Here is a 23,413-nt window from a genome sequence, read left to right on the forward strand (position 1 = left end):
ATGGGGGGAACCTTTCTTTTTTTCTTTTTTCTTTTTTTCTTTTTTCTTTTTTTCTTTTGTAACATGTTTCGTTTTACAAGATTAGCTATTAAGACACCATTATCTCGTACTATTATTCCTAGTAGGATTTACACTGCACCTGTCACACATGTCTGGCGCCATAACTTCTCAAACACGCCTTTTATTCAATCAGAAAAGAAACTAAACGAAGAAGAAGACGATCTCGAAACGATCGATCCCAAAGACTATCCCGAACTCTATCCCGAGAACGACAAAGATATAGAGTTCAATGAAAGTGACGAACAGATTGATACAGATTGGTTTGTGGACCCAGACTATTCAGACGAAAAGATCTTGTCAGAAACAGATTTCATACCCATGTGGCAACGTCAAGCACTGGGCGAACATTTAGAGGACCGTCTTGCATTACAACAAGCGTCTAGAGATCTCATGGAATCCGGTCAATTAACTGCAGAAAGTCTGTGTAGTCTTTTAAAAGAAAGTAAAATGGATCATGTCAAGGTGATTGATGTGCGAGAAAAATGCGATTGGGCCGAATACATGATTGTGGCTTCTAGTTCAAAAGGTGATAAGTATCTGAGTAGTGTGGCTGAACATATCGGTGGCATGGTAAGCAATGACAACGCATTTTCAGGGGATATATTGAAATTGACATCTTACTTAGGTGAAGAAAGCTATTCGATCCAGTCCTCATCAAACACAGCCTGTACCCCATATTGAAGGAAGAAATGACAAGTCTGGCTGGATCTTGGTCGATTTAGGACGTATTGTTGTACACTTATTTACCCCTGAAATGAGAGAACATTATGACTTGGAAGGTTTATGGGACTCTGTATCCTCAGATCCTACACAACCTATGAAACTAGAAGAGTAATGTATATGTTGCACAAATAAACACAAGTAAACACGCCTTGCTGTATATATTTTTTTTCTTTTTTTTCTTTTTTTTTGTTTGTATCATGACAGCCTTTAGTAACGAGTGGACACTGCTTGAGAAATTACTCTTGACTCAAGCAGTCTACAAGTATGGCGAAAATATGTGGTTTCAAGTAGCCAGGGTACTGAAACAACACGGTCTGATTCAACAACAAAACCTACAACGCCAACCTGACTTTTACAGTCAAAAAGTAAGAGACTCAACTAAACGCGTCTTCTCACTTCTCTAGAATTGCTCTTTTCAATATTACTTGCTTGTGGAAAATATGGAAGCAGAAAAGTAACATTTGGATTGATAAAGAGGAAAGCATTAAATCATTGTCCTGTAGGCAAATGTTTAGAAATGATTTGACAAATGATATGCCAGTAGTTGTTCGACTCGCGAGACAATTGTATATCCAAAGAGTAGAAGAAATCAAGCAAAACCTCAAGAAAGATCAAGAAGAGTTTAGTCGACTTGCTCTTGAGATTGATACTATCAAAGCTGGAGAATGGGATTCAACATTGAAGCAAAGAGCAAGTGATAGCACAACTGCACAAACATCAAAAGACGACAGCAATAGTGAGCCAGTAATAGAAAGTAATAGCAACGACAAAAATAACAACAATAAAAATAGCAACAGTGACAATGACGATAACAACAATAACAACAATAACGATAGCGACAGTGACAATAGCAATAACGATAGCAACAGTAACAATAACGATAGTTGCAGCCATACTAGTGAAGCAGTTTCGGAGAATAACGAAAGCATTGAATACAATAAAACAGTGTTGGAGAACCATACCACTGAGTCGAATGCAAACAGCCTAGAGAAACAGCAGGATGAAAATGAACCTCCGAGAACTACTGAAAATCCTTTAAAACGTACAACAGATGCATCTTTGGTGGATTCATCACATACTCTAAAAAGATGCAGATTGACTATCCTTCAAGATGAGGATGAATCTTTAAAGGAGCTTCATGTGCTTTCTGCTGCTATTTCAAATGCATCCTCAACAAAAGAAAAGGTCGTATTAAATGTAGACTCGCCTGAAATTACTCCTGTGACAGTTCCATCGGAAGATGCACTTGTGAGAACCGAGCAAACTACAAAGACAGCCCAGAATCAATCTACGGCAAAAGAAGCCAAGACTAACCATGTATCCAACATCTTGATACCTAAAGAAATTTCCTCAAATACACAACAAGAACCATCAGGTACATTTATACCAATAAAAACACAAGTCATTTTCTAATGATTTACATATAAACTCTTTTTCTTTTTTCTATTTCTACTAGCTTCACCTAAAATAAAAACAAGCACACCTGACGAAGAGTATTTTCAGAATGAAACAGCTTCTACACCTACCTCTGTATCCAAGAAACCATTAAATACAACCGAACAGCGACAAAAAGCCTGGCAGAAGAATATCAATCTTTTATGGCAAGAAATTGCCAACCACAAGAATGGCACCATGTTTATGAACCCCATCAAGAAATCCCATGCACCTCTCTATGATAAAGTAGTCAAGCAACCACTTTATTTGAAGACGATCAAGAATAGAGTGAGAGATGGGGTAAGTTGTTGTAAATACACGTATCTATGTCACTCATCTCTAGATTAGATTGTAAAGACAACGACTGAGTTTGAGCGAGATGTGACCTTAATGCTAACAAATTCACTCATGTATAACAAAGAAGGAACCGAAATGTATTTAATGGCACAAGAAATGCTGGAAGATGTAAGAGAGCAAATTAGATTGTTTAAATCTGCGGATAGTTTTTCTACTGCTTTTTGGGAAAGTGATGCTTAATTGAGCATTACGAATAAAAGAATTAAATTCATTTCTTATGTAATTGTTGCACATTTGAAGTGTGTGCTCCTCTCGCTTCAATTCTCAAGTAACACGCCATTTTTTTTTAGATATTCTAACCAAAATAAGGAAGTTATCTCTATGTATATATCAACTTTGTAGTATGTCTCATGTATATACCAAATTACTCGACCTGACTTGTCATATTTGTCTATGTCTTTTAAAGTAAAAAAAATACTGAAATTACAAATTGTGTATATCTACACAAAGGCTTGCTTTTACTACTGACTTTAGAATGTCATTTATTTCATGTAACATGTTACATTTCTTGAACTATTTAGTCCTTGTTTATTTTAGGTAAGAGGAATGTTTGATAGAGAGTATACTCGTATCTTTAAATAACTGGCCATGATAGAACTTTAAGTTGACCATTGGATAATTTGATCCACGCCAACTCTTAGACGGTGTCACAAGTAATCCAGAAACGCACTTTTTTCTGTGACCGAGCACTTGGTTTCATGATGCTGAGTATGTAATAAGTCTCAAATAATTACTGGTAGTCATTTATTTGCTGCTTTGCCAGCAGCTGTCAAACTGAATGCTTATTGGTATCCATATTTCTTGAGAAATAAAACTGTGGGAGAATCTCTCTAATACCAAATAGCATCTCTTTTGCTGCACATGACTTATGTCAGCAAACGGAGCACTTTTATGATAGGCATAAGTCACAATATCAAAATGGAAAAGATCTATTTTTTTAATTTTAAGTCATAGTTTGCTTATCAATGCGTAGCCTTTTGTAGGAGTTTGTTTCAATGTATGGTAAAAGGTAACACATTGAGATAACTACAAAGAAAACTATAAAAATAGTTTATATTATCTAATCTTTTTACGAGCCTGCAGAAAAATTAACGGTAGTTTCTATCGGATTAACCAAAATGGCTCGTTCCCACTCTCGTTTCCTTTTATGTATCTCACACACGTTGGTTTTCTTAATTAAGATCAGCTTCAAATGGTTATAAAAAAAGATATTTAGAGTTAGTAATGCGGAAATGACAGGCGATAAGTGCATAGAGCATAAGCACATAAAAAAAAACTATAGACATAAAAAATTTAAACAGTTTCTTATTTCAATTGATGAATTGAAAGAATTCATAAAATTACAATATGCAACAAGCGTAGCATATTGTAGGATAACAAAAAACCGGATCGATTTACTGTTTCATCTCCATAACAACTTCGATAGATTGGATCGACGCTATTTGACTGGATAAACTTACGATTAAGATTAAAAGCCAGTTGCACAAGACTATTACTTTTCAGCCCAGCTACCTTTGACAGTGACACCTTTTAAAAATTAAATTTGTCTTTCTTTTCTTTTTAATTTCTCTTCTTCTTTATTCATACCCTTTTTTTTATTAAGTTTCTTGATTTACTCAAAAAAAAAAAAAGAAGCTCTTTTTTAGTATGAATCACAGTGCGTATGATCTAGAGACTTTACAAAAAGTTTGTCTTGATGGTGTTTGCCATTGTGATTGGCGCTTAACTATTGAAGGATGTGCTGAAACGCATGCCATGACTATTGTTTATGGAATCCATGCTGCTTTATGTGCAATGAACTTTATTATTGGTAAAGCAGAGAAAGAAAAAAAAATTAAGGTCTATTAACTAATATTATATGCTAGGCTCTGGCTTATTGTTCAACCGTGTGGTACTCAAAGGTCATACTTTGTTTGACGCTTCTGCCTCTAAAGGTTGTTTTCGACCAAAGCCCATTGACTGTATGCTGTTGTTTCTTATTATCTTCAATATATGTATGTTTCACCATGTGCTTTTTTTTTGTCTCTCCTCTAATTTATATTTTTTATTAGTGAGATTTATTGTTAGTATGGTCCTTCTTACCGATATTTGCCCAGATATGATTTCTCGCTCATGTAAGATGTATCCCTCAGCAATGTGTCTGGTTTTGAATATTCGCTAAATACATATAGTAATTAGTCTTGTTCGAGTTCCCTTGGCAGTTTGAATATGGTGGATTCGCTGTCTATTTGATTGGTATTGCTCAAACATTGGCTGACGTAAGTTGGAACACTTATATCTTGTGATTTGTTGACATACTCTATGTAGAGTCACCGTGCTATTGCCAACAGTTGGTTGCCATCTCCACGCTTAGTGGATATTATTGGTGGCACCTTATTTACTGCACCTTTTATTATCAATAATGTCTTTTCGCTATCAGCTGGTATTTTAGCCGAAAGAGACTTGAGACTCGCTCAACTCTTCAGTCGTTTGATTTATATCATGTGGTTTGTTTACTGTACAACCCTTGCTGCTCTTGTTGCCTTTGCTGGTGTTAGATTGGTTGCTATTTTACAAGAACATTTACAAAAGTTCAACACATCTGGTCCTCGTTATGTTGCCATTCAAACAGGTATCTTTAAGATTCGTGCTGTTGTCTCTATTATCAGTATTGCTGTCATGATGTTTGCCATCTTCTTGTTGATCTTTGGTATTTTGCGTGAAATCATTATTATCAACTATGTTGGTTCTATTGTGCTTTCTATTATTTGGAATTTCTTGGGTGCTGTCTCAAGTGGTGGTGTTATTATTGCTATCCTTATCAAGTAGGTTGCAAATAAATTTGTTGGTGGAATACTTATCCTTTTTTTTCTAGTCCCAAGATTGATGATAATACCAACCTCGGTTTGAAGACGTCCAGTGCTGAAAGATCCAACAGTCAACAAACACCTCAATTTGTTACTTATTCCAACTTTTCTGCTCAAGAATATTCTGCCACAGCCAGTAACCATAACCAGAATGGTGCACATGGTACGCTGAGTCACAACGCATTTGATGAACTGAAATTACAACAATTACAATATCAAAAAGTTTTTCAAAAGCACAACCAACTGCCTCATAGCACTATAGACAAGAAAATCGTGCCCGAAATGAAGATTTCTCCTTCCGGTATCCCTTTGCAAGACTCAGAATACTTTAATTCTTCCGAAGAAAAGGCTTCTTTTCGTGGTGATCGTCATCAATCTCACCAAGTTGATGATGATCATATTGAAGACGATGGTGAAAACTCTCAAATGGATTTAGTGGAATACGCTGCAAAGAACTAAAACCAATCCTATATCTTGTTTGTATGTTTATAACTTTAATTCATAACCCCTTCATTTCTCTTTCTTTTTTTTTTTTACCAACTGAATACTAGATTATTATTATTACCGCTATTATAAAAAGAGGCTTCAGTCTTATGGCGCTATTTTCATTTACAAATCTCTACCAAGAACACTAGTTACAACGAAATATTAGATATGATGAAAATAGAAATTATACAATTCCCTGATTTTGAATTGACATATCGGCCATAAATATCGATATAGAGAAATGCTGATTTTCGTCATTGTAGTATACTATTTTCAAATTTAAGATGTAAGCACATTACAGTTGATTGTTACACGTCCCCATTCTTATTTATAGACAAACTTGTGGAATCAGTAGGATGGAGAAACTAAAGAGTTGTTATATTTTCTATGAGACCGAGATTTTTCATCATGTGTATGAATTTAATGAAGAAAATGGCAACTGTAGTACCTTAATTTCTTGTCAAGTTGCAGAATTGGTTACACATACAAAATGACAGTAAAGATGCACACGGGTTAACTCTGAAACATGTGCGGCAAATGGCTTCTGATGCACACAAAGTGTTCGCCACGTTTCTGTTGCATTTTCGGGACCACCAAGTTAGATTTAAGAGATTAAGGACTACTATCGATTGCTTTTGTGACCAAGACTTCTATTTAATTTCTTTTGCCAGTGTCTATATCGCAATATACCTATGTGAACAATAAGAAAATATACATGAATCATAATATATGACATAGCTTATTTGGCACGATGTACCCTGTATATTTATCTAAACAATTCAATGCATTCTATTCTGATCGAATAATGTCATATGTATTTACTCAATTTAGTGATTTTTATATTTTAATTGATTCTATTCATCGACTTAATAGCCAAATTGAAAATACTTTGATGCAGTAAACTGCGATTAAAAAAAAAAAAAAAACTTATCATCCCCATCCTTTTCGATTTACAATTAGGTAAATATCCTTACTTGATACGATCATCTTAAAATAGAACTAGCTGTGATTCTGTTGATCATTATTACAGATACATGAGTAAGTATGAACACAAAAAAAAAAACTCATATAGAAGCAGAAATGACATATTTACTTAATTGTCAATTTATTTCTGCGCACTGAACCTGTTGTAAAGAGGCTCTGCACAAAACGAAAATCTTTGTACGACATACATTTATTATAGTCGCGAAGAAGAGCATAGAAATATTTTTTTAATATGAGTTATAAATAATGAGAACATTATCAAATAACCTTTTCTGAACTCAAGAAACACATTTACTATTCACTGAATAATTATGTTTAAAAAAGCTAATCAGCAGGAAAAAAAAAAAACAAAAAGAGGAGAAACAAAACCGATTTGCCGTTGTTCAGTTTTTCATCCAAAATGGCAATCAGAAACGGACTGGGACCGTTGCACTAAGTACTATGGGTTTTGTCAAGCGGGTATTGAATTATGTCTTGTGCCATTCATGCAAAAAAAAAAAAAAAAAAAAAAAAAAAGTTATGATCTTTCATTTGCAATTGACAAGTTGGCCATTCTTTGTTCACAAACCAGCTGGCAATCTATGTTCTATATGAATCAAAAAGCCTACATTTTTCTTTCTTGAGATGAAATGAGTTGCAGGGCTATTTTATTCCGACATTCTTCTGTTTGAAACCATATTTTTTTCTTTTTTCTTTTTTCTTTTATCATTAGCAAAGATGGTTGTAAATGCATTCATGCTTCAAAAAAAATTTCCCAATTTTCAAGTAAACGACATAAATGCTCTAATTGACAAGTTTCAGCAAGTGTTTAATTTTAATCTTGATGCATAACTAACAATGTATTCAGAGAATGTGATTTAGATAAAGATGGGCTTCTTGACCAAAGAGAAATTCAACAAGCATGTGCTGAATACAACTATGATGAAATTCGAGCTACTTTGAAACAAGTAGCCACAAGTGCTACTGGTAAAATTGACGTGGAAGAGTTTATTGATGTAATGCAACGTTAAAAAGAAATGTATCTCATTTTCTTTAGCTGGTAAACAGGCTTAAAGAAGGCCGTAACAAAGGCGCTTTTGATGTACATCAACACAAGATTCGTGTACAAGGTGCTAATAGTGATGCAACACATACAATCAATGAGGATGAACGAACAGAATTTACTCGCCATATCAATAGTGTTATGGAAACTGATCCAGATGTCGGTTATCGATTGCCTATTCCCACGAATACAATGCAGCTGTTTGATGAATGTCGAGATGGTCTCATATTGTGTAAATTAATCAACGATGCTGTACCAGACACCATTGATGAACGTGTGCTTAATGTCAAGAAGAAGATTAACAATTTTCAAATGGTGGAGAATAATAACATTGTGATCAATTCTGCAAAAGCCATAGGTTGCTCTGTTGTTAATATTGGCTCTCAAGATATTATTGAAGCAAAGGAATACTTAATCTTGGGCTTGATTTGGCAAATTATTAAGCGTGGGCTACTAAACAAGATCACCATTCAACAACATCCAGAATTATATCGTTTATTGGAAGAAGGAGAAACATTGAACGAACTCTTGAAGCTACCACCCGATATCATTTTATTAAGATGGTTTAATTTTCATTTGAAGGCTGCAGGGTGGCATAGAAAGTAAGGTACATTTTAAATGAGAATAGTCTAACAAGTTTCTTTTTTTCTTTAAAAGAGTAGCTGGTTTTACAAAGGACGTCTCTGATGGTGAAAACTATACAGTCTTACTGAACCAACTTAAGCCTGAATCCTGTTCGCGTGCACCATTACAGGAACCTGATCTAATGCAACGTGCAGAACTTGTCCTCCAAAATGCAGAAGCCATTGGTTGTCGCAAGTATCTGACACCCAAAGCTATGGTGGCTGGCAACGCCAAATTGAACTTGGCTTTTGTGGCTCATTTGTTTAACACACATCCTGGTCTTGAGCCTTTGACAGAAGAAGAAGTACCTGAAGTAGAGCCATTTGATGCCGAAGGAGAACGTGAAGCACGTATGTTTACCTTGTGGCTCAACAGCCTCAATGTAGAGCCTGGTGTGTATAACTTGTATGAGGATCTTAAAGATGGCTTGATTTTGCTTCAAGCATTTGATAAGATTGTTCCTGGTCTTGTTCAATGGCGCCTGGTGAGCCAAAAACAACCGCTTTCTCGGTTCAAACAACTAGAGAATTGTAATTATGCAGTACGTTTAGGACAAGAAAACAGGTTTTCTCTTGTTGGTATTCAGGGTGCTGATATTGTCGATGAAAACAAAACACTGACATTAGGTCTTGTATGGCAAATGATGCGAGAGAACATCGTGTTTACTCTACAATCGTTGAGTAAAGGAGGTCGACCTGTGACCGACATGGATATGGTTAAATGGGCAAACGAAACTGCTCAACGAGGAGGAAGTCATTATTCCATGAAGTCATTTAGAGATCCTTCATTAAATACTGGTGTGTTCTTTTTAGATGTATTGAATGGCATGAAACCTGGTATTGTAGACCCTACTCATGCCACTTCAGGCAATACAGGTAAATGAACTTTTGAAAATACATTGTGATTCATCTTTTGCACAGCTGAGGATGCATTTAATAATGCCAGGTTGGCTATTTCAATTGCTCGAAAGCTGGGTGCTACTATTTTCCTTGTACCTGAAGATATTGTTGAAGTGAGAGCAAAGATGGCAAGTACAATAGAATGATGATTTCATTCTAACTATTTTATTGAATTGTAGAACTTGACTTTTGTAGGAAGTCTAATGGTAGTTGATCGACAAATGTCAAAATAAAACACATAGTTTATTATAATAAACTTTTAGTTGTTTTGGAGACCAAGGTTTTGCGAACACCATTTGGCAAAATTGACGAAGCTTGTGTCAATATTGCTTTCTTCAAGACGTTTGACAGACAAATGTGAATTTTCAGGTCTTGAGACTAAACCAAATGTATCTTAGTATTGTTTGTATATATTTAGCACTATGTGCATTTACCAGAAGCAGCTTTATCAACTGTATTTTGTGGGGCAAGATGGTCAATGGGTACATTCAAAATAGAACCGAAGATTTCTACAAGCCAAGTTAGACACATACCAATGATTATAATGTAATCCTACCACAAACTTGATACTTTGTAATACATTCTTGACCAGTAAAGTGATAAATGCCCTTAATGTCTTTACCTTCCTTCAATTTGGCAACTAAGAATAACGCTATATTAGCCTCCCTCCGAAAAAAAAGAAGCATACAAACCTGATAGATCCTTTAATACACGGGCAACATCTTCGACTAAAGTATTTATAGCTTAGTATTTTTTTGAATGAATTATCCATATTTCATTTACCATTTGTAGGGTATCTAGCAGCGACATTGTCTACAGTAGCAGGTTTGCTGTGATTCTAATCATAGTGAGCCATAAACCACTTGAATATCCACTCATGTATCACTTACTAAAACTACATCAATCAAAATGTTGATGGCAGATTCACCGTTGTATTCTGTGCGACCATACAAAATAGGAACGCGAAGAATAGCTGCTTCGGGATAAACACTCATGACTGCTTCCTCACCTGCCAGTTTTGTTTCACCATAGAATTGTAATGGGTGAGGCTTGTCATCAACCTCATAAGGAGGCGAAGTGCCATCAAACACATAGTCTGTACTGATATAAATGAGCATAATGCCCTTTTCTTTACAGAGTGTACCGAGTCTTTTAGGTGTCTCAACATTCAACTAGAAAACGGCATCATTATGATTTCTTCTCGGGAAAAAAAGACGTGACTTACGCGTAATGCACCTTCACGGTCTTTCTCAGCAACATCAGGACGACGTTCAGCAGCACAATGAACAAGAACTGGAGCAACATATGGTTAAGAGAGATATGTTTCTTTGTTTGTAAACATACCGTTAGGCTTTTGCTCCTCGAGAAACTTCTCGACAGCAGCACCGTCTTTCAAATCAAGCTATCAAAACAGTGTGTTTTAGCTATGATGCTATATTCTGACGCGTGCCTTTTACCTTGACAAGGTTGTCTTTAACACGAGAGTAAGCTGTACCAACAACTAAAACGCGATATCATAAGCTTCATGATATTTTATATATATATACACCTCTTCAAGTTACCTTCCCAACCAGCGTTTTGAAATTCTCTAACGACAGGTCTGCCCAAGAGTCCAGAGGCACCAGTAACAATTGCCTTCATAATTTTTTTAAAAAAACAAGAAAGAAGCTAAAGAAATTGTAATTACGGAAATTGAAAACAAATGATCGTCCAAGTTTGTTCAAGAGCAAATTATGATTGGACACCTCTGTTGCATTAACCATGCTGATGAAATCATATAAAAAAAAAAAAGAAAAAGAAAAATAAACCTGGGTCTTTTTCTTTTCTTTCTCAAGAGTTTCACTATGGAGACGACAGCTAGCCATCATGAAAACAAAGATGCTATTGTTCCTACACCTTTAAACGATACATTCGCAAGCAATAAATCATCATTTACGATTGCTGATTGGGACCATGATACACAGCCTATTCCTCAACTTCAAGTAATCAATGAAGAGAAAAAGTTTAGGTATGAGTAACTCGATAGTATAGATTCCTTTTCTCATTGTTTATAGTACAAAACTGCCCGAGTATATGAGAGAATGGGGATTATCTGACGTTGGTTTCAAATACGATGTTGTTGCTGTCTTTGGCTCTCAAAGTACAGGCAAAAGTAATTTGAGAACATATGTCTATAGCTATACTTATCCTCCTATAGGTACTTTGCTGAATCGGTTGTTTGGTACAGGGTTTGTTGAAATGGATGAAGCTCAACGTAAACAAACCACAAAGGGCATTTGGTTGTCCCGTGCTCGAGGCATGCCTGTACTTGTGATGGATGTAGAAGGGACAGATAGTCGCGAGCGTGGTGAAGATCAAGACTTTGAGCGTAAGTCTGCCTTATTCTCAATGGCTACAAGTGAAGTCATTATCATCAATTTATGGGAGCACCAAGTCGGTCTGTATCAAGGTGCCAATATGGGTCTCTTAAAGACTGTATTCGAAGTGAATTTGCAATTGTTTCAGAACCAAAAGAGGTTTGTAAAAGGTGGATGATAAATCACGGCTAAATTGCATTGTGGCAGCGGTAAAGAAAAAACCTTATTGTTAATGGTCATTCGAGATTTCGTCGGCGCTACGCCTTTGGATAATTTGGCAAGTACGCTAAGATCGGATCTTGAAACGATTTGGGAAAGCTTGTCAAAGGTAAGATATCATACCATATCTATTTGAAAGCTGAAATAAGGACATGTATAGCCTGAAGAACTTAAAAACTGTAAAATCACAGACTACTTTGATTTCATGTTTGCTGGTTTACCTCACAAAATTCTCCAGCCAGATAATTTTGATCAAGAAGTAGCAAAACTTCGTAAAAGGTATTCAAAATGATCAACAAAACACTAAATTTGACTCACATCATTATTTATTACAAAGATTCAATGATCCCAAAAATCCAGACTATGTATTCCGTCCTGAGTATCACAAGCGTATTCCTGCAGACGGTTATGACATGTACGCCTCTAGCATTTGGGACGAGGTGCTCACAAACAAAGATTTGGACTTGCCTACACAGCAAGAGTTACTAGCACAATACAGATGTGACGAAATTTCAAATGTAAGTTGACTACTTGTATTTTCTTGATTAACATGACTGCAAATTAGGCTGCTTTCGAAGTGTTCCAACAACAGATTATGCCTTTCAAAACGCCTATTCTTGAAAAGAATCAAATTGTTCCTGAATTAGGTGACAAAATGCAAGAAATGAGACAACAAGCAATGGAATCATTTGACAAGAGCGCTTCTCGCTATAACCAAGTTGTTTATCAAAAGAAACGTTCTGAAATGCTCGCAAAATTGAACACGCAATTAGGTCTCTATTTTGCAGGACAGTTGAACAGCTTACACAAGAAAGCGGTTCAGATGTTTGATGAAAGTTTAAAGCAACAGTTAAAATCACTCAATTACAATTTTGCTCAAGTCGTCAATGCATGTACTCAAGAAGCCGACACATTCTTCATCAATGGAGCCAAAGGTAAAGTGTATACAGAAAAAAATAGCATTTATGACTTGTAACATGATAGCCATTCTGTTATCTGATACTGATTGGTCTTTTGACCATGAAAAGGAGAGAATGAATGAAGACTTGAGTGAGATTTCCTCTCGAGCTCGTGCTGCAGAATTCAAGAAAATGAACAAGGCCCTCGAAAAGCAGGTTGAGTCAGAACTTGCTGATCCTATTGCTCTTGAATTAAATCACCCTCAAGAGGATATGTGGCACAATATTATCAAAGTCTATAAGTCTACAGTTGATGATGGTAAAGAGTTACTAGCAAAAAAAGCAAAAAGTAAGTAGAATGCACGCACAGACTATGAAAATAAAAACTCATCCTTTGTTTAGGCTTTGATTCTTCGCCAGAAGATATTGAAAAATCAACACAGGACTTGAAACGACAAACTTGGGTTGTGCTTCGAAAGAAAGTAGATGAAGAATTATCAGACAACTTGTTATTGCTTAAGCTTCGCTATCGATTTGAAGAAAAGTTTCGGTATGACGAAGAAGGTATTCCTAAAGTTTGGAAACCTGAAGATGATATAGATATATACTTCAAAAAGGCTAAAGATGAGGTATACTATAGCTGAATTCATGTGCTACGGGCTAACATGAGATAGACTTTGAGCTTGATTAAATTGTTTTCCAAAGTAGACTTAAGCTTAGACAACGACTTTGCAATTGAATCTACAGAAGATTTTGATTTCAATCAGACACTGACAGTCCTTGGTGAAGCGAAGCAAATCGACATTTCAAACAGGTTCAAACGTGAATCAGATGCATTCTATTTGGAAGCCAAGCGGTCTATTGTTACTACTACTGCCAAAGTACCTACTTGGGTTATTCTGTTGATGGCTGTATTAGGTTGGAATGAATTTATAGCAATAATCAAAAGCCCTTTCTACCTTGTCCTTTTTTCCTTCTGTATCACAATAGGCTATATACTTTATGCATTGAACTTATGGCGCCCAGTTGAAAGGATTGTAAATACAATTGCAAACGAAGGAACCAAAATAGCAAAAGCAAAATTAGCAGAAGTAGTCAATACAAATGGGCATGATACTCAATATGAGATGTCAAGTCTCAAGCATAAGAGCGACTAAAGAATCCCCCTTATTTTAGCAACTATATAAATGTAATAAACAGTGCGATTATCAAAAGGTATATTGTTTATTAAGGAAATGAATATGTACAAGCAACATGTAGTGAAAGTTACTTTTGAGCTTTTTGTTCTTTTCTGAATTCCTCTTCTTCATCAGCCTATCTAGTTGTCAATGCTTAGTGAGACATGTAATGACTTACTAGCATTTTCTGTTGATCTATAAACCAAGCTGGCAGATGCAAAGGTAGCGTAACAAGGTCCAGATCAAACAATTCAATAAATTGTTCATTTACATATCTTGCTTTTGTTCCAGCATAAGCTCGGTACTAGCAATGTATGAATAAAATACCATTGTATTTCTTTATTTACCTCTGTCACAATTGAGCTAAAATTCCATCCTTCAAGTTTCCTCAAACAGCCTACTAATGTTCCTGTTTCATGAATACCTGACCTTTATATGGTGTTAGACAGTCTTTAAGGATTCTTCTTACTTACGTGCACATGATCAAGATAGGGTGTGTCTCTACATCCAAGATCAGTTCGAGTCCTTCTTTTATGAGTTCTTCCGATACTGGTCTCCAAGTAGACGGTTGAGTGGGTTTCCAAGTTGCCATGCCAACATGGACGAGATTGATGTTGCCTTCTTCAATAAAGTTGGTCGTCACTCTGTTTGGTAACTCTGGACTAAGCATAATCAGGGTTTTAAACCCAAACTGCTTCAAATAAGAAAAGTGTGGTTGCTGTAGCATATCAGAGCGGTATATACCAGGCTCTACTATACCAAACTGTTCAGGTGGGCATAGCAAGTTGATATTGTTTGCTCCCATAATTCGATAAAGGAAAAAAGAAAATGGTGTTTGAATTTTTTTACACACTTTATTTGACGAAGGGGAATGCATATGCTTGAAAGGGTATTATTGAAAGCTAGAGCCTATGTCAGAAAAAGTTTTTCGTAACTGATGAGGCGACAATCCTGCGGGAGTACCAATAGACCAAACACTATCGTCAAATTCACACAAGAGCGTATCTATAAGTGCTTGATTTTTATCTATGGTAGTATCTAATTTCTGAGGATCAAGATCATCATCCAATTCCATTTTTTCAACATCGCAATAGCCTGTCCAAGCAGCCGAAAAGACCATGGAATCAATGGAAGAGACACTCTCAAATGAGTAATGTGAATTTGTAGGACTTAGCGATGCTCTTTGCGAGCTGGTTTGACTGTATTCAACTGAGAAAGGTTCCTCTTTCTGTTGCTGTTGTTGGGTATTTCTCTGAACGTGTTCTTCCAAAACACTCTCAAGATAATGGCACCATATCTCTTTCTCTTCTGGAGTTTCTGCTTCAAAATGAATATTTGTCAAATTTCGAGTTGCAACAGAGCAGATAAATTGAAGAGGATGTTTCTCGTATGTCACTTGTTGGACCTGCATTTGCTGTGCGTCTTTGTAAAATGGAGCACTATAAGACGATGCAGGAAAATCGCCTGTGGGGATAGTAGACTGTCTTCATTAGAGCGAGAACCATATCTACGCAAAGATTGGAACAATGCTGAACCTCGCCTTGATAGTTTCTCACTGTTTGGACATGCTTCTCGGACCACATTTTTGTCGACTAATGTCAGTTTGCCTGGTGTATGAGTAATTTTGAAAAGTGTATCTGGAGAAGGACCATAAAACGAATCTTTTTTAGGAGGAGGTGCCATCATTCTGTTCTCTGTTTGACTTGTCTTTCTTTTGGTTCTTTCCTGTAGCTTTGTATGAATACAAGTACGTGTTTTCTTCTCCTTACCCTTGTACAGACAATCAAATCATTAAACAAAAATACATAGGCTCTTTTTTGTTTTTTAGATGCTAAAGAGAACGTACTGTTTCGTCTGCTGAGTGTTGGAGGATGAATGGAACTCGATAATGATATGTCAGAATCGTCGAACCGTGTTGTCATTTGTTGCTGTGTATTGGGAACTATTGTTAAGTATCCTTCATAAATTAATTTTCTGCCATGCTCTGCTAAACGAATGGTAGATCCTTCCAGTCCTGTTATTCTTCCCGCTAGATCTTCTAGTTTAATAAAGTCTTCAGATTCTTTCTTTTGTTTTTCAAAGTAACGCAGTATAATATCCATCTCTGATAAGAAGCATTGAATATTGTGCATATCGCCATCGTTTGTTGGCAGACATTCTAGCAATGACTTGAAGAATAAAGGATATTTCATAACTCTTTGAATAGGCTTTAGCAAGTAAGCAGAAAGTGGAAGATTTCGACATTCGGCCCATAACGATCGGCGCTAATAAATTCCAAAGTCATTACTTTGCAATACATTATCAAAGCAACCCACTTACTGCAACAAAAAATCCAAATTCATCTAATGATTTCAAACTGTCTGCTATTGTGTTGTTTGCCTTTTCAAAATTTGAGAAATAAGAAGCATAAACTCCAAACCGAGTAATCTGTAGTTTCTTTCGATCAATTTGTACTCTTTTTAGTGTCATTCACTTACAAATGATCTATAGATATCTGTGATTGAATTGACAACAGGATATTCTGCTACTTGCCGGCTTCTTAATTCCTGCCAAACAAATAAGGCACGAATAATACTAATAAAAAGTTCTTACCTTGAGTAATTGCAAATGTAATCGTATGATTTGAAAAATATTTTCAAATAAATGTCTTACGGATGAAGACAAACCATCCCAGCAAAGTGCTTCTTTAATGAATATCTATTTATTCGGAACATTTAATACATACATGCCTTTAAAAAATAAAGTGTGCTTACTTTGTACACCAAAATTAAATCATCTACATAAGACTGTTCAGTCAAAATAATTTCATAAATCAGTTCTTGATATTTAGCTTGCTTCAGAGTAAATCCATACAGATGTTGATGTTCTGGCTTCAGGCTTTCTTTCCAGGTACGGGGCAAAGCATCTACGGGTGGAAGCTTAGGCTCTCCAATAGTTGAAGCAACATATTGCCAGGAAGGAGAAGCATGTAAGGCATATTTTTGTGCCAAAGCATGAATAAGTGCTTGATGGCTCTGTTGATCTTCTTGTTCATTGGAAGGAAGCTTGGTGTTCTGACTATTGATGTTGGAAAGTGAATTGTACTTGTTAGTTGCATAGTAGTTCAATAGCTGTTGGGTGCTAATGCCCTTTTTTAAAAAAAAGCCCAAATTCCTTTTAAGTATTTCTTTTGCCTTTCTTCCCACACGTGAAGCTTTTGCTTCATGGACTTTCTTATGAATACCGCCCATTTGAACGTGTGTTCTAGAAAAGTCATAGGAATTGAGCTGTCTGTTGTTTGTTTTATTACCCATAACTGCTATATTTATAAATCAAAAGAGGACGTCTAGCCTATGAATTTATAAATAAAGAGTTAAGAAAAAAACTGATATAAGAAAAAGAAAAAGAAAAATGAAGAATAAGTCGTATTATTTGACACATAAATGAATGAATGAAATCTAGGCTTTCTTTCTCGGAGAAATAACTTACCATTCTAATAACATTCAGTTACAATCTTCATATAAATACCAACAACTTGCAAAAAAGAAAAGAAAAGAAAGAGAAAAAGCTAAAATTATGTTGTCTCAAAGTTGATCCATTTGAATGTTTTTCTATTTCTTTGTATGTATAAATTAGGCACCAGCATGACCTTTTTTAGCAGCCTGTTGCTACAAGACATTTTCAGCAAGTTCCACTTTATGTGCGACCTTTTTTTTTTTTTTTTTTTTTTTTTTTTGCCTTGTATGAAATTGAGCATAACAGAAAGAATATTTGATTGAACAAAGCAGAAAACAAGGTGTATAATTCATACCTATATTTACTTTGTGGTTATTACAGAACATATAGCAATTTCGATAGTGAATGATAGTAGATACGCATCTTTGCACCTTGTACAATGTACGTCATACATAAGCATTTGCTCTTTTGTTTGAAGCACAAGACACCTGGCGCCATAAAGATCGAACGTTGTATATTGAACAGGTTTAGTTATCATAGTTTTATTGTTCAACAAGCATAGAACGCCGATTGAATTATTTTATTTTTTCTTCTTCTCCTTCTTCCCTCTTATGGCAGAGCTTACGTTATTGCAAGTCTGGATAATTGTCTCTGCAATGGTATTAGTGTTCTTGGCAGGATTATGCTGGTGCTTTTGCTGTGGGACATGCAGTAAGACAATAAATACATATACAAGTACTCATACTGAACTCGTTTTCAAGTTGGTAGGAGTATGTTGCGTAATACAGGCTTGCTATGGTTTGTTAGAGGCGGTGCTGATAATCGGCAGTGGCAGCATCTACCGCAGCAAAATCAAGAAGAAGAGTTGGGTAATCTCAACACTTGGTTGGAAGATGAGGAAGAGACACTTTGAAGATCTAGTTTACATATACCCAATATTCTTTATTTTATATTAAAAAAAATACATATTCTAGATCTGTTCAACTTTGACAGCTTGACCAGTCTTAACTGATTCTAGAGAGGCAACAATAAAAGCGAGGTGGTGGAAAGCTTCTTCAGTGGTAACACCCAATTTCTTGCCTGAGCGAACAGCATCATAAAAAGCAGACATCTCACCCTCAACATCAGAAAAGCCATTGCCTGGAGCATTGGATTGAAGGGACAAAACATTAGAAGCGTCAACAGCTTCACCATTTTCATTGAATAATTCGACTTGATCATCATTGATTAATTTGACAGTACCCTTTGTACCGTGTACAAGCAAGTCTTGCTTCTTATGGCCTGCGGAACACTATATACCCAAATGAACAAATAATGCTCTTATTTTTTGATTTACTTACAAAAGTAAAGTTAGCAACACCAACAGCACCACTTTCGAGCTTGATAGTTGTAGCCAAAGTGTCTTCACACACATGGATACTGTGTCTCTTTGTGGCAAAAGCAGCCACAGTATCAAAGTTGCCTAGGATAGGAACCAAATGAGCCATGTCGTGCACACAACCATCACTTAAATAGCCGCTGTCATATAAACATTAGTATGTTTCGTCATTGCATGAAGGACTTACCCAGGATGCTCAGGGTTTTGACGCCATTTAGTTGAGTGATAAGGCGAGTTTGGGCTATAGGGACGAGCTGAATCATAAGTAAAGTTGACAATCTAAAAAAGAATGAGCACAGGCTTATGTAACGATGGTTATTTACTTCTCCGATGCCACCATTTCTAACAAACTCGGCTACTGCGAAAGCTGCTGGATGGTAAGACCAATTCTCACTGACAGCAACAACTGTCTTTGCCTTTTGAGAGATAGATACAATGTCACGGGCATCCTTAAGAGTAGCAGCTATATGAATTGAGTATCCAAAACACTGTACTTTTCCTAACTTACCAATGGGCTTCTCAAACATGACATGCTTGTTGGCAGCTACTGCAGCTTCGATAACCTGGATGATACAGATGAATAAACAGGAACCAGAGCATACAACATCATACCTCTTTATTGAACTGGACGGGTAAAAGAATGTCTACCACATCAACGTTTGGATCATTAATAAGATCAGCAGAATTGGTGTACACAGCAGATTCGGGAATGCCAACCTTTTTGACTTAACACATTTTATCCTTACTTGTCAACTTACCTCTTTAGCAAAAGCTAATGCCTTTTCTTTGGATCTATTTGAACAAGCTACAATTTTATACTTGTTTCCAATAGCCTTATAGGCTCTATGATGACGATAGGCAAAAATACCAGTACCAACAATACCAACGCGAAGAGGCTTTTCAGACATTTTATTTATAAAGAAAAAATAAATGTAAAATCAAAAGTAAACATCTTATTTATAGAAAAAAAAAAACTGCGTCTGTGTTGTACTTTTTACGTCACTTTAAACTGCGAATACATTAGCCGAGTTAAAAGATGATCAGCATAAGAGAAAGACATAGATATATAGGTTTTCAAAGTTATTTTATTAACAAAAAATAAATGTATATTTTTTAAGTTTGATATATGTATGTAGGTTATGAATGATAATAATAAAAAAAAAGAATGGAGTATCAAGTAGTTTACAATTCTTCGTCAGTAGTGTAGACTTCTTCACCACGCTTACGACGTTCCATACGCTCCTTCTTCTTCTTACGAAGTTCCTTAGAAGTCAACTTCTTTTTCTTTTCAACAGCCTTGATGGTGTTACCTTGAGCATCAACCATGTCTTCTTGTTCTTGTTCCTTGATAGCAGTAGAACCGTTACCAGAAACCCAGTTGTGGCCGGAAGGAGTTAAGCGACCAGCATCGACCATCCAGACTTCATTACAGAGAGCTTCAGTGAATTCACGGTTGTGAGTAACAATGACAACACCACCACCAAATTCCTTGATAGCCATGGCCAAAGCACCAAGAGACTCTCGATCCAAGTAGTTAGTAGGTTCGTCAAGAACCAACATGTGAGGCTTGTTCCACATGGCAGCACCAATAACAAGCTTGACCTTTTGACCACCGGAAAGACCACGGATACGAGAGTGAGTGGCAAATTCGGGTTCAAGACCAACTTCAGCCAAGTGCTTCTCAATCTCCTTGGCAGTTAAAGGACGGTTGAGACCCATCTTGGCAGCTTCAGCAGAGTCGACTTCAGCAATCTTCTTACCGAAACCCATGTCTTCAAGCTTTTGACGAGAGATCCAAGTGTTGTCAACAGAGGAACGGCCAACCCAAGAGACCTCGTACTCGTAAGATTGCTTGAGCTTACGACGACCCACAAGTTCTTCAACAACGCGCTTTTCACCATCGATGATAAAGACTTGCTCCATGACCTTCTTGTTAGACTCAGCATTCATACGGTCGTTCTTATCAAGCTCTTCACGATCTTCACCAGTAGCGTAACGCCATTGAATGTATTCGTTGGGGGTAGAATCCAAATGCTTTTCGATGTGATGGAAAGCGTGTTGAGCTACGTAGGCAATACGCAAGTTAGGGTGCTTCCAGACGGTACCGACTTCGGATTCAATTTCACCAGTCAACAACTTGATCAAGGTAGACTTACCAGCACCGTTAGGACCAATGACAGCGACACGAGAAGCAAGAGAACATTGCATGGAGATATCAATGAGTTGCTTACGGTCTGATCCAGGGTATTGGAAGTCAACATTCTTCATTTTGAGGATAGCGCGTTCCTTGGTCTTGATACCTTCGAGGAAACCAGGTTCAGGGAACTTGAAAGAGATTTGAGAGGCTTCGAGAGAGTAGTAAGAAGCAGCACGAGGAACCTTCTTGACAAATTCAGACAAGTTACCCTTGTAACGCTTGAGCTTATAGTTGGGTTCGTAGTGAATGATATCGGAACAGACATGATCCAAGAAACCAGAATCGTGAGAGACAATGATGGAGGTAACAGTCTTGAGACCCAAGAGGTAGTTTTCCAACCAGGCAACGTTAACGACATCCAAGTGGTTGGTAGGTTCGTCAAGCAAGAGGATATCGGCGTTCATCAACATGGCACGAGCAAGAGCAAGCTTCATCTTCCAACCACCAGAAAGTTCACCAATAGCCATCTTGGTAACCATGGCTTCAGAGAAACCGTATTCCAAAAGGATCTTGCGGACTTGTTCAGGGTCCTTAGTCTCAACACCTTCGGAAGCAAGGATGAAGTCAACGAGAGGAGTATCGGCTTCAGAGCCATCAATATCGTGTTCGACGTAAACAGTCTTGAGTTCAGAACGAGGAGGGAAGCCTTCGACTTGCTCATTGGCAATAGCACGCATGAGAGTAGATTTACCACAGCCGTTGGCACCACAGAGACCGTAACGACGACCACGCTTAAGACGGAGAGCAGTTCTGTTCAACAAGATCTTTGCACCATAAGCAAGAGAGAACTCACAATTACAAAGGTCTTCGCCTTCGTCTTCTTCTTCTTCAAGATCCTTGGGAGTCACAGCTTCTTCACACTTGTTCAAAGCAGAAAAGGCCAAACTTTGAGCATCAGCATCGACATAGAAAGCCTTAGCATAAGGAGAAAGAGCGGCAATCCAGACATCTTTAAAGAAGTTCTTGCCAACACAAAGACTTAGAGCAATGTCGTTCATGTACTTGGTGATAGGTTCAAAACCAGAATCAATGTCAGAAGGCAAAAGTTCTTTGATAGAAGATTCAACCTTGGCTTGCTTTTGAACCTTTGTGAACACTTCAGTACCAGGGTTCTTGAGACGTTGAAGAGTGGCAAGAGCCTTTTGAACAACACCACGACATTCAGGATCAGCAACAATATCTTGAACATGCTCAAGAGCAGGCAAAAGAACAGGCAAGAAAGGAGCAGCAACGTCGGGATCATCGACAAGCTTAGACATGTTGTCAATGATCAAGGCAGACTTACGCTTGATAGGAGTAGCACGTTCATTCAAACCACGGCCCAAAAGAGGAACCATGATAGAGAGGGTGGAAGAGTCAACTTCTTGAACAAAAGTAGTAGCACCAAGCAAGTGAATGGTTTCAGGAACATTTTCGGGATGGTTGATACAACCAATAACGGCGGGAATGAAACGTTCAATATCTTTGTTTTCAACGAGCTTACAAATATCACCCATAGTTTCAGTAGCTTGCTTCTTGACATCGGCCTTAGTGTCCCACATACAGTCAGAGACGACAGGAACAACATCAGGAATAGCAACAAAGAATTGCTTGGGATGCAACTTGGTTAAGCTAGTCAAGAGCTCAAGAGCAAGCATTTTAGTCTGCCACTTGCAGGAGTTACCGAGACCTTCCAAAATGTAAGGAACAGTAAGAGGAACAGCATTGGGGTTAATCTTGACAAGCATGTTCTGAGCTGCAGCAAGAGCAGCATTCTTGACAACAGCTTGCTTATCGGCTTGCAATTCCAACAAAGTAGTTAAGAGAGGCAAGATATAGGGTTCAACTTGACCTTCAAGAGAGTTGTTGGAAAGAGCAACAAGAGCGGCAATAGCACCTTGACGAGCACCTGCATTCTTCTTGTTACCAAGCTCTTTGGCAAGAGTGGCAACAATGTTGTATTGAGTAAGGGAAAGGACGCCGTTTGCTTTAACAAAAGCAGCGAGTTCTTCGGCGACAGACTCGCGATCAGCATCGGAAGCAGCTGAGAGCTTGGTGATGATTTCCTTAGCTTTCTTGGTCTCAACTTCGCTAGAGCCAGAGACAACAGCAGTCATCTTCTTGGATTGAATATCGCTCTTAGAGTTGCTTTGAGCAGCGGTTGCAGGCATATTTGACTGTATTTTGTTCTAAAGAGAGAGGATAGAGCGAAACAAATAAAGGTCGAGTCCCACTAAGAGGAAATAGAGAGGGGAAAAAAAGGAGAAAAAGAGATAAAATATTAGTGTTTAGTTGACGATTCCTTTTTTATCCTGC

The 23,413-nt window shown here is 37.1% G+C and overlaps 10 protein-coding genes across 10 annotated transcripts; 5 read left to right on the forward strand and 5 right to left on the reverse strand.

Moving 5' to 3' along the window:
* The first annotated feature begins 12 nt into the window (after positions 1-12).
* B0P05DRAFT_523085 (Oligomerization domain-containing protein) lies at positions 13-942 on the forward strand. Its single transcript, XM_051576056.1, has 2 exons — positions 13-630; positions 686-942. The coding sequence occupies exons 1-2, from the start codon at positions 64-66 to the stop codon at positions 893-895; spliced, it is 777 nt and encodes a 258-aa protein (XP_051439475.1). The 5' UTR covers positions 13-63; the 3' UTR covers positions 896-942.
* Positions 943-971: 29 nt separating this feature from the next.
* On the forward strand, positions 972-2,754 carry B0P05DRAFT_502509 (uncharacterized protein; the record flags this gene model as incomplete). Its single annotated transcript, XM_051575467.1, has 5 exons — positions 972-1,148; positions 1,188-1,237; positions 1,287-2,158; positions 2,240-2,517; positions 2,566-2,754. The coding sequence occupies exons 1-5, from the start codon at positions 981-983 to the stop codon at positions 2,752-2,754; spliced, it is 1,557 nt and encodes a 518-aa protein (XP_051439476.1). The 5' UTR covers positions 972-980.
* Positions 2,755-4,132: 1,378 nt separating this feature from the next.
* B0P05DRAFT_100803 (uncharacterized protein) lies at positions 4,133-6,161 on the forward strand. The gene is made up of 6 exons (XM_051572937.1): positions 4,133-4,384; positions 4,440-4,568; positions 4,626-4,688; positions 4,753-4,832; positions 4,882-5,378; positions 5,429-6,161. Exons 1-6 carry the CDS (start codon positions 4,222-4,224, stop codon positions 5,877-5,879), a joined length of 1,383 nt encoding a protein of 460 aa, XP_051439477.1. The 5' UTR covers positions 4,133-4,221; the 3' UTR covers positions 5,880-6,161.
* A 1,446-nt stretch (positions 6,162-7,607) lies between these two features.
* Positions 7,608-9,688, forward strand: B0P05DRAFT_576874 (fimbrin; the record flags this gene model as incomplete). The annotated part of the gene is made up of 6 exons (XM_051581738.1): positions 7,608-7,690; positions 7,738-7,885; positions 7,927-8,534; positions 8,590-9,431; positions 9,477-9,583; positions 9,635-9,688. The coding sequence occupies 6 exons, from the start codon at positions 7,608-7,610 to the stop codon at positions 9,686-9,688; spliced, it is 1,842 nt and encodes a 613-aa protein (XP_051439478.1).
* Positions 9,561-11,257, reverse strand: B0P05DRAFT_523115 (uncharacterized protein). Its single transcript, XM_051576057.1, has 10 exons — positions 11,018-11,257; positions 10,913-10,956; positions 10,800-10,857; positions 10,681-10,748; positions 10,346-10,627; positions 10,239-10,293; positions 10,148-10,183; positions 10,012-10,095; positions 9,890-9,964; positions 9,561-9,833 (listed from the first exon to the last, which is right to left on the reverse strand). Exons 1-10 carry the CDS (start codon positions 11,094-11,096, stop codon positions 9,715-9,717), a joined length of 900 nt encoding a protein of 299 aa, XP_051439479.1. The 5' UTR covers positions 11,097-11,257; the 3' UTR covers positions 9,561-9,714.
* Positions 11,258-11,299: 42 nt separating this feature from the next.
* Positions 11,300-14,087, forward strand: B0P05DRAFT_460895 (RHD3/Sey1; the record flags this gene model as incomplete). Its single annotated transcript, XM_051574041.1, has 10 exons — positions 11,300-11,463; positions 11,510-11,607; positions 11,653-11,971; positions 12,020-12,140; positions 12,192-12,310; positions 12,369-12,549; positions 12,597-12,966; positions 13,016-13,279; positions 13,333-13,559; positions 13,605-14,087. 10 exons carry the CDS (start codon positions 11,300-11,302, stop codon positions 14,085-14,087), a joined length of 2,346 nt encoding a protein of 781 aa, XP_051439480.1.
* Positions 14,088-14,131: 44 nt separating this feature from the next.
* B0P05DRAFT_523123 (protein-tyrosine phosphatase) lies at positions 14,132-14,919 on the reverse strand. Its single transcript, XM_051576058.1, has 3 exons — positions 14,582-14,919; positions 14,456-14,537; positions 14,132-14,412 (listed from the first exon to the last, which is right to left on the reverse strand). The coding sequence occupies exons 1-3, from the start codon at positions 14,911-14,913 to the stop codon at positions 14,263-14,265; spliced, it is 564 nt and encodes a 187-aa protein (XP_051439481.1). The 5' UTR covers positions 14,914-14,919; the 3' UTR covers positions 14,132-14,262.
* An 81-nt stretch (positions 14,920-15,000) lies between these two features.
* On the reverse strand, positions 15,001-17,401 carry B0P05DRAFT_460925 (uncharacterized protein; the record flags this gene model as incomplete). The annotated part of the gene is given in 6 exon segments (XM_051574044.1): positions 15,001-15,572; positions 15,590-15,833; positions 15,878-16,372; positions 16,428-16,535; positions 16,701-16,805; positions 16,862-17,401. 6 exon segments carry the CDS (start codon positions 17,399-17,401, stop codon positions 15,001-15,003), a joined length of 2,064 nt encoding a protein of 687 aa, XP_051439482.1.
* A 640-nt stretch (positions 17,402-18,041) lies between these two features.
* Positions 18,042-19,829, reverse strand: B0P05DRAFT_613715 (uncharacterized protein; the record flags this gene model as incomplete). The annotated part of the gene is made up of 7 exons (XM_051583402.1): positions 18,042-18,834; positions 18,884-19,061; positions 19,109-19,200; positions 19,245-19,384; positions 19,430-19,484; positions 19,534-19,638; positions 19,680-19,829. The coding sequence occupies 7 exons, from the start codon at positions 19,827-19,829 to the stop codon at positions 18,514-18,516; spliced, it is 1,041 nt and encodes a 346-aa protein (XP_051439483.1). The 3' UTR covers positions 18,042-18,513.
* A 272-nt stretch (positions 19,830-20,101) lies between these two features.
* B0P05DRAFT_523137 (armadillo-type protein) lies at positions 20,102-23,369 on the reverse strand (the record flags this gene model as incomplete). Its single annotated transcript, XM_051576059.1, has 1 exon — positions 20,102-23,369. The coding sequence occupies exon 1, from the start codon at positions 23,266-23,268 to the stop codon at positions 20,104-20,106; it is 3,165 nt and encodes a 1,054-aa protein (XP_051439484.1). The 5' UTR covers positions 23,269-23,369.
* Between the last annotated feature and the right edge of the window lie 44 nt (positions 23,370-23,413).

Source organism: Gilbertella persicaria (genome assembly GCF_025201335.1).
Source record: "Gilbertella persicaria strain CBS 190.32 chromosome Unknown B0P05scaffold_2, whole genome shotgun sequence".
NCBI lineage: Eukaryota > Fungi > Mucoromycota > Mucoromycetes > Mucorales > Choanephoraceae > Gilbertella > Gilbertella persicaria.

Coding starts and splice junctions, on each gene's coding strand:
- B0P05DRAFT_100803 (XM_051572937.1), top strand. CDS start 4,222: ATGAATCACAGTGCGTATGATCTAGAGACTTTACAAAAAGTTTGTCTT. Junction 4,385..4,439: donor TGCAATGAACTTTATTATTG/GTAAAGCAGAGA, acceptor ATTATATGCTAG/GCTCTGGCTTATTGTTCAAC. Junction 4,833..4,881: donor TTGCTCAAACATTGGCTGAC/GTAAGTTGGAAC, acceptor TACTCTATGTAG/AGTCACCGTGCTATTGCCAA.
- B0P05DRAFT_523123 (XM_051576058.1), bottom strand. CDS start 14,913: ATGGGAGCAAACAATATCAACTTGCTATGCCCACCTGAACAGTTTGGT. Junction 14,538..14,581: donor CCTATCTTGATCATGTGCAC/GTAAGTAAGAAG, acceptor CACCATATAAAG/GTCAGGTATTCATGAAACAG. Junction 14,413..14,455: donor TTAGCTCAATTGTGACAGAG/GTAAATAAAGAA, acceptor ATACATTGCTAG/TACCGAGCTTATGCTGGAAC.
- B0P05DRAFT_523085 (XM_051576056.1), top strand. CDS start 64: ATGTTTCGTTTTACAAGATTAGCTATTAAGACACCATTATCTCGTACT. Junction 631..685: donor CTGAACATATCGGTGGCATG/GTAAGCAATGAC, acceptor CATCTTACTTAG/GTGAAGAAAGCTATTCGATC.
- B0P05DRAFT_523115 (XM_051576057.1), bottom strand. CDS start 11,096: ATGAAGGCAATTGTTACTGGTGCCTCTGGACTCTTGGGCAGACCTGTC. Junction 10,628..10,680: donor ACCGTGAAGGTGCATTACGC/GTAAGTCACGTC, acceptor GCCGTTTTCTAG/TTGAATGTTGAGACACCTAA. Junction 10,184..10,238: donor TGCTAGATACCCTACAAATG/GTAAATGAAATA, acceptor TAAATACTTTAG/TCGAAGATGTTGCCCGTGTA.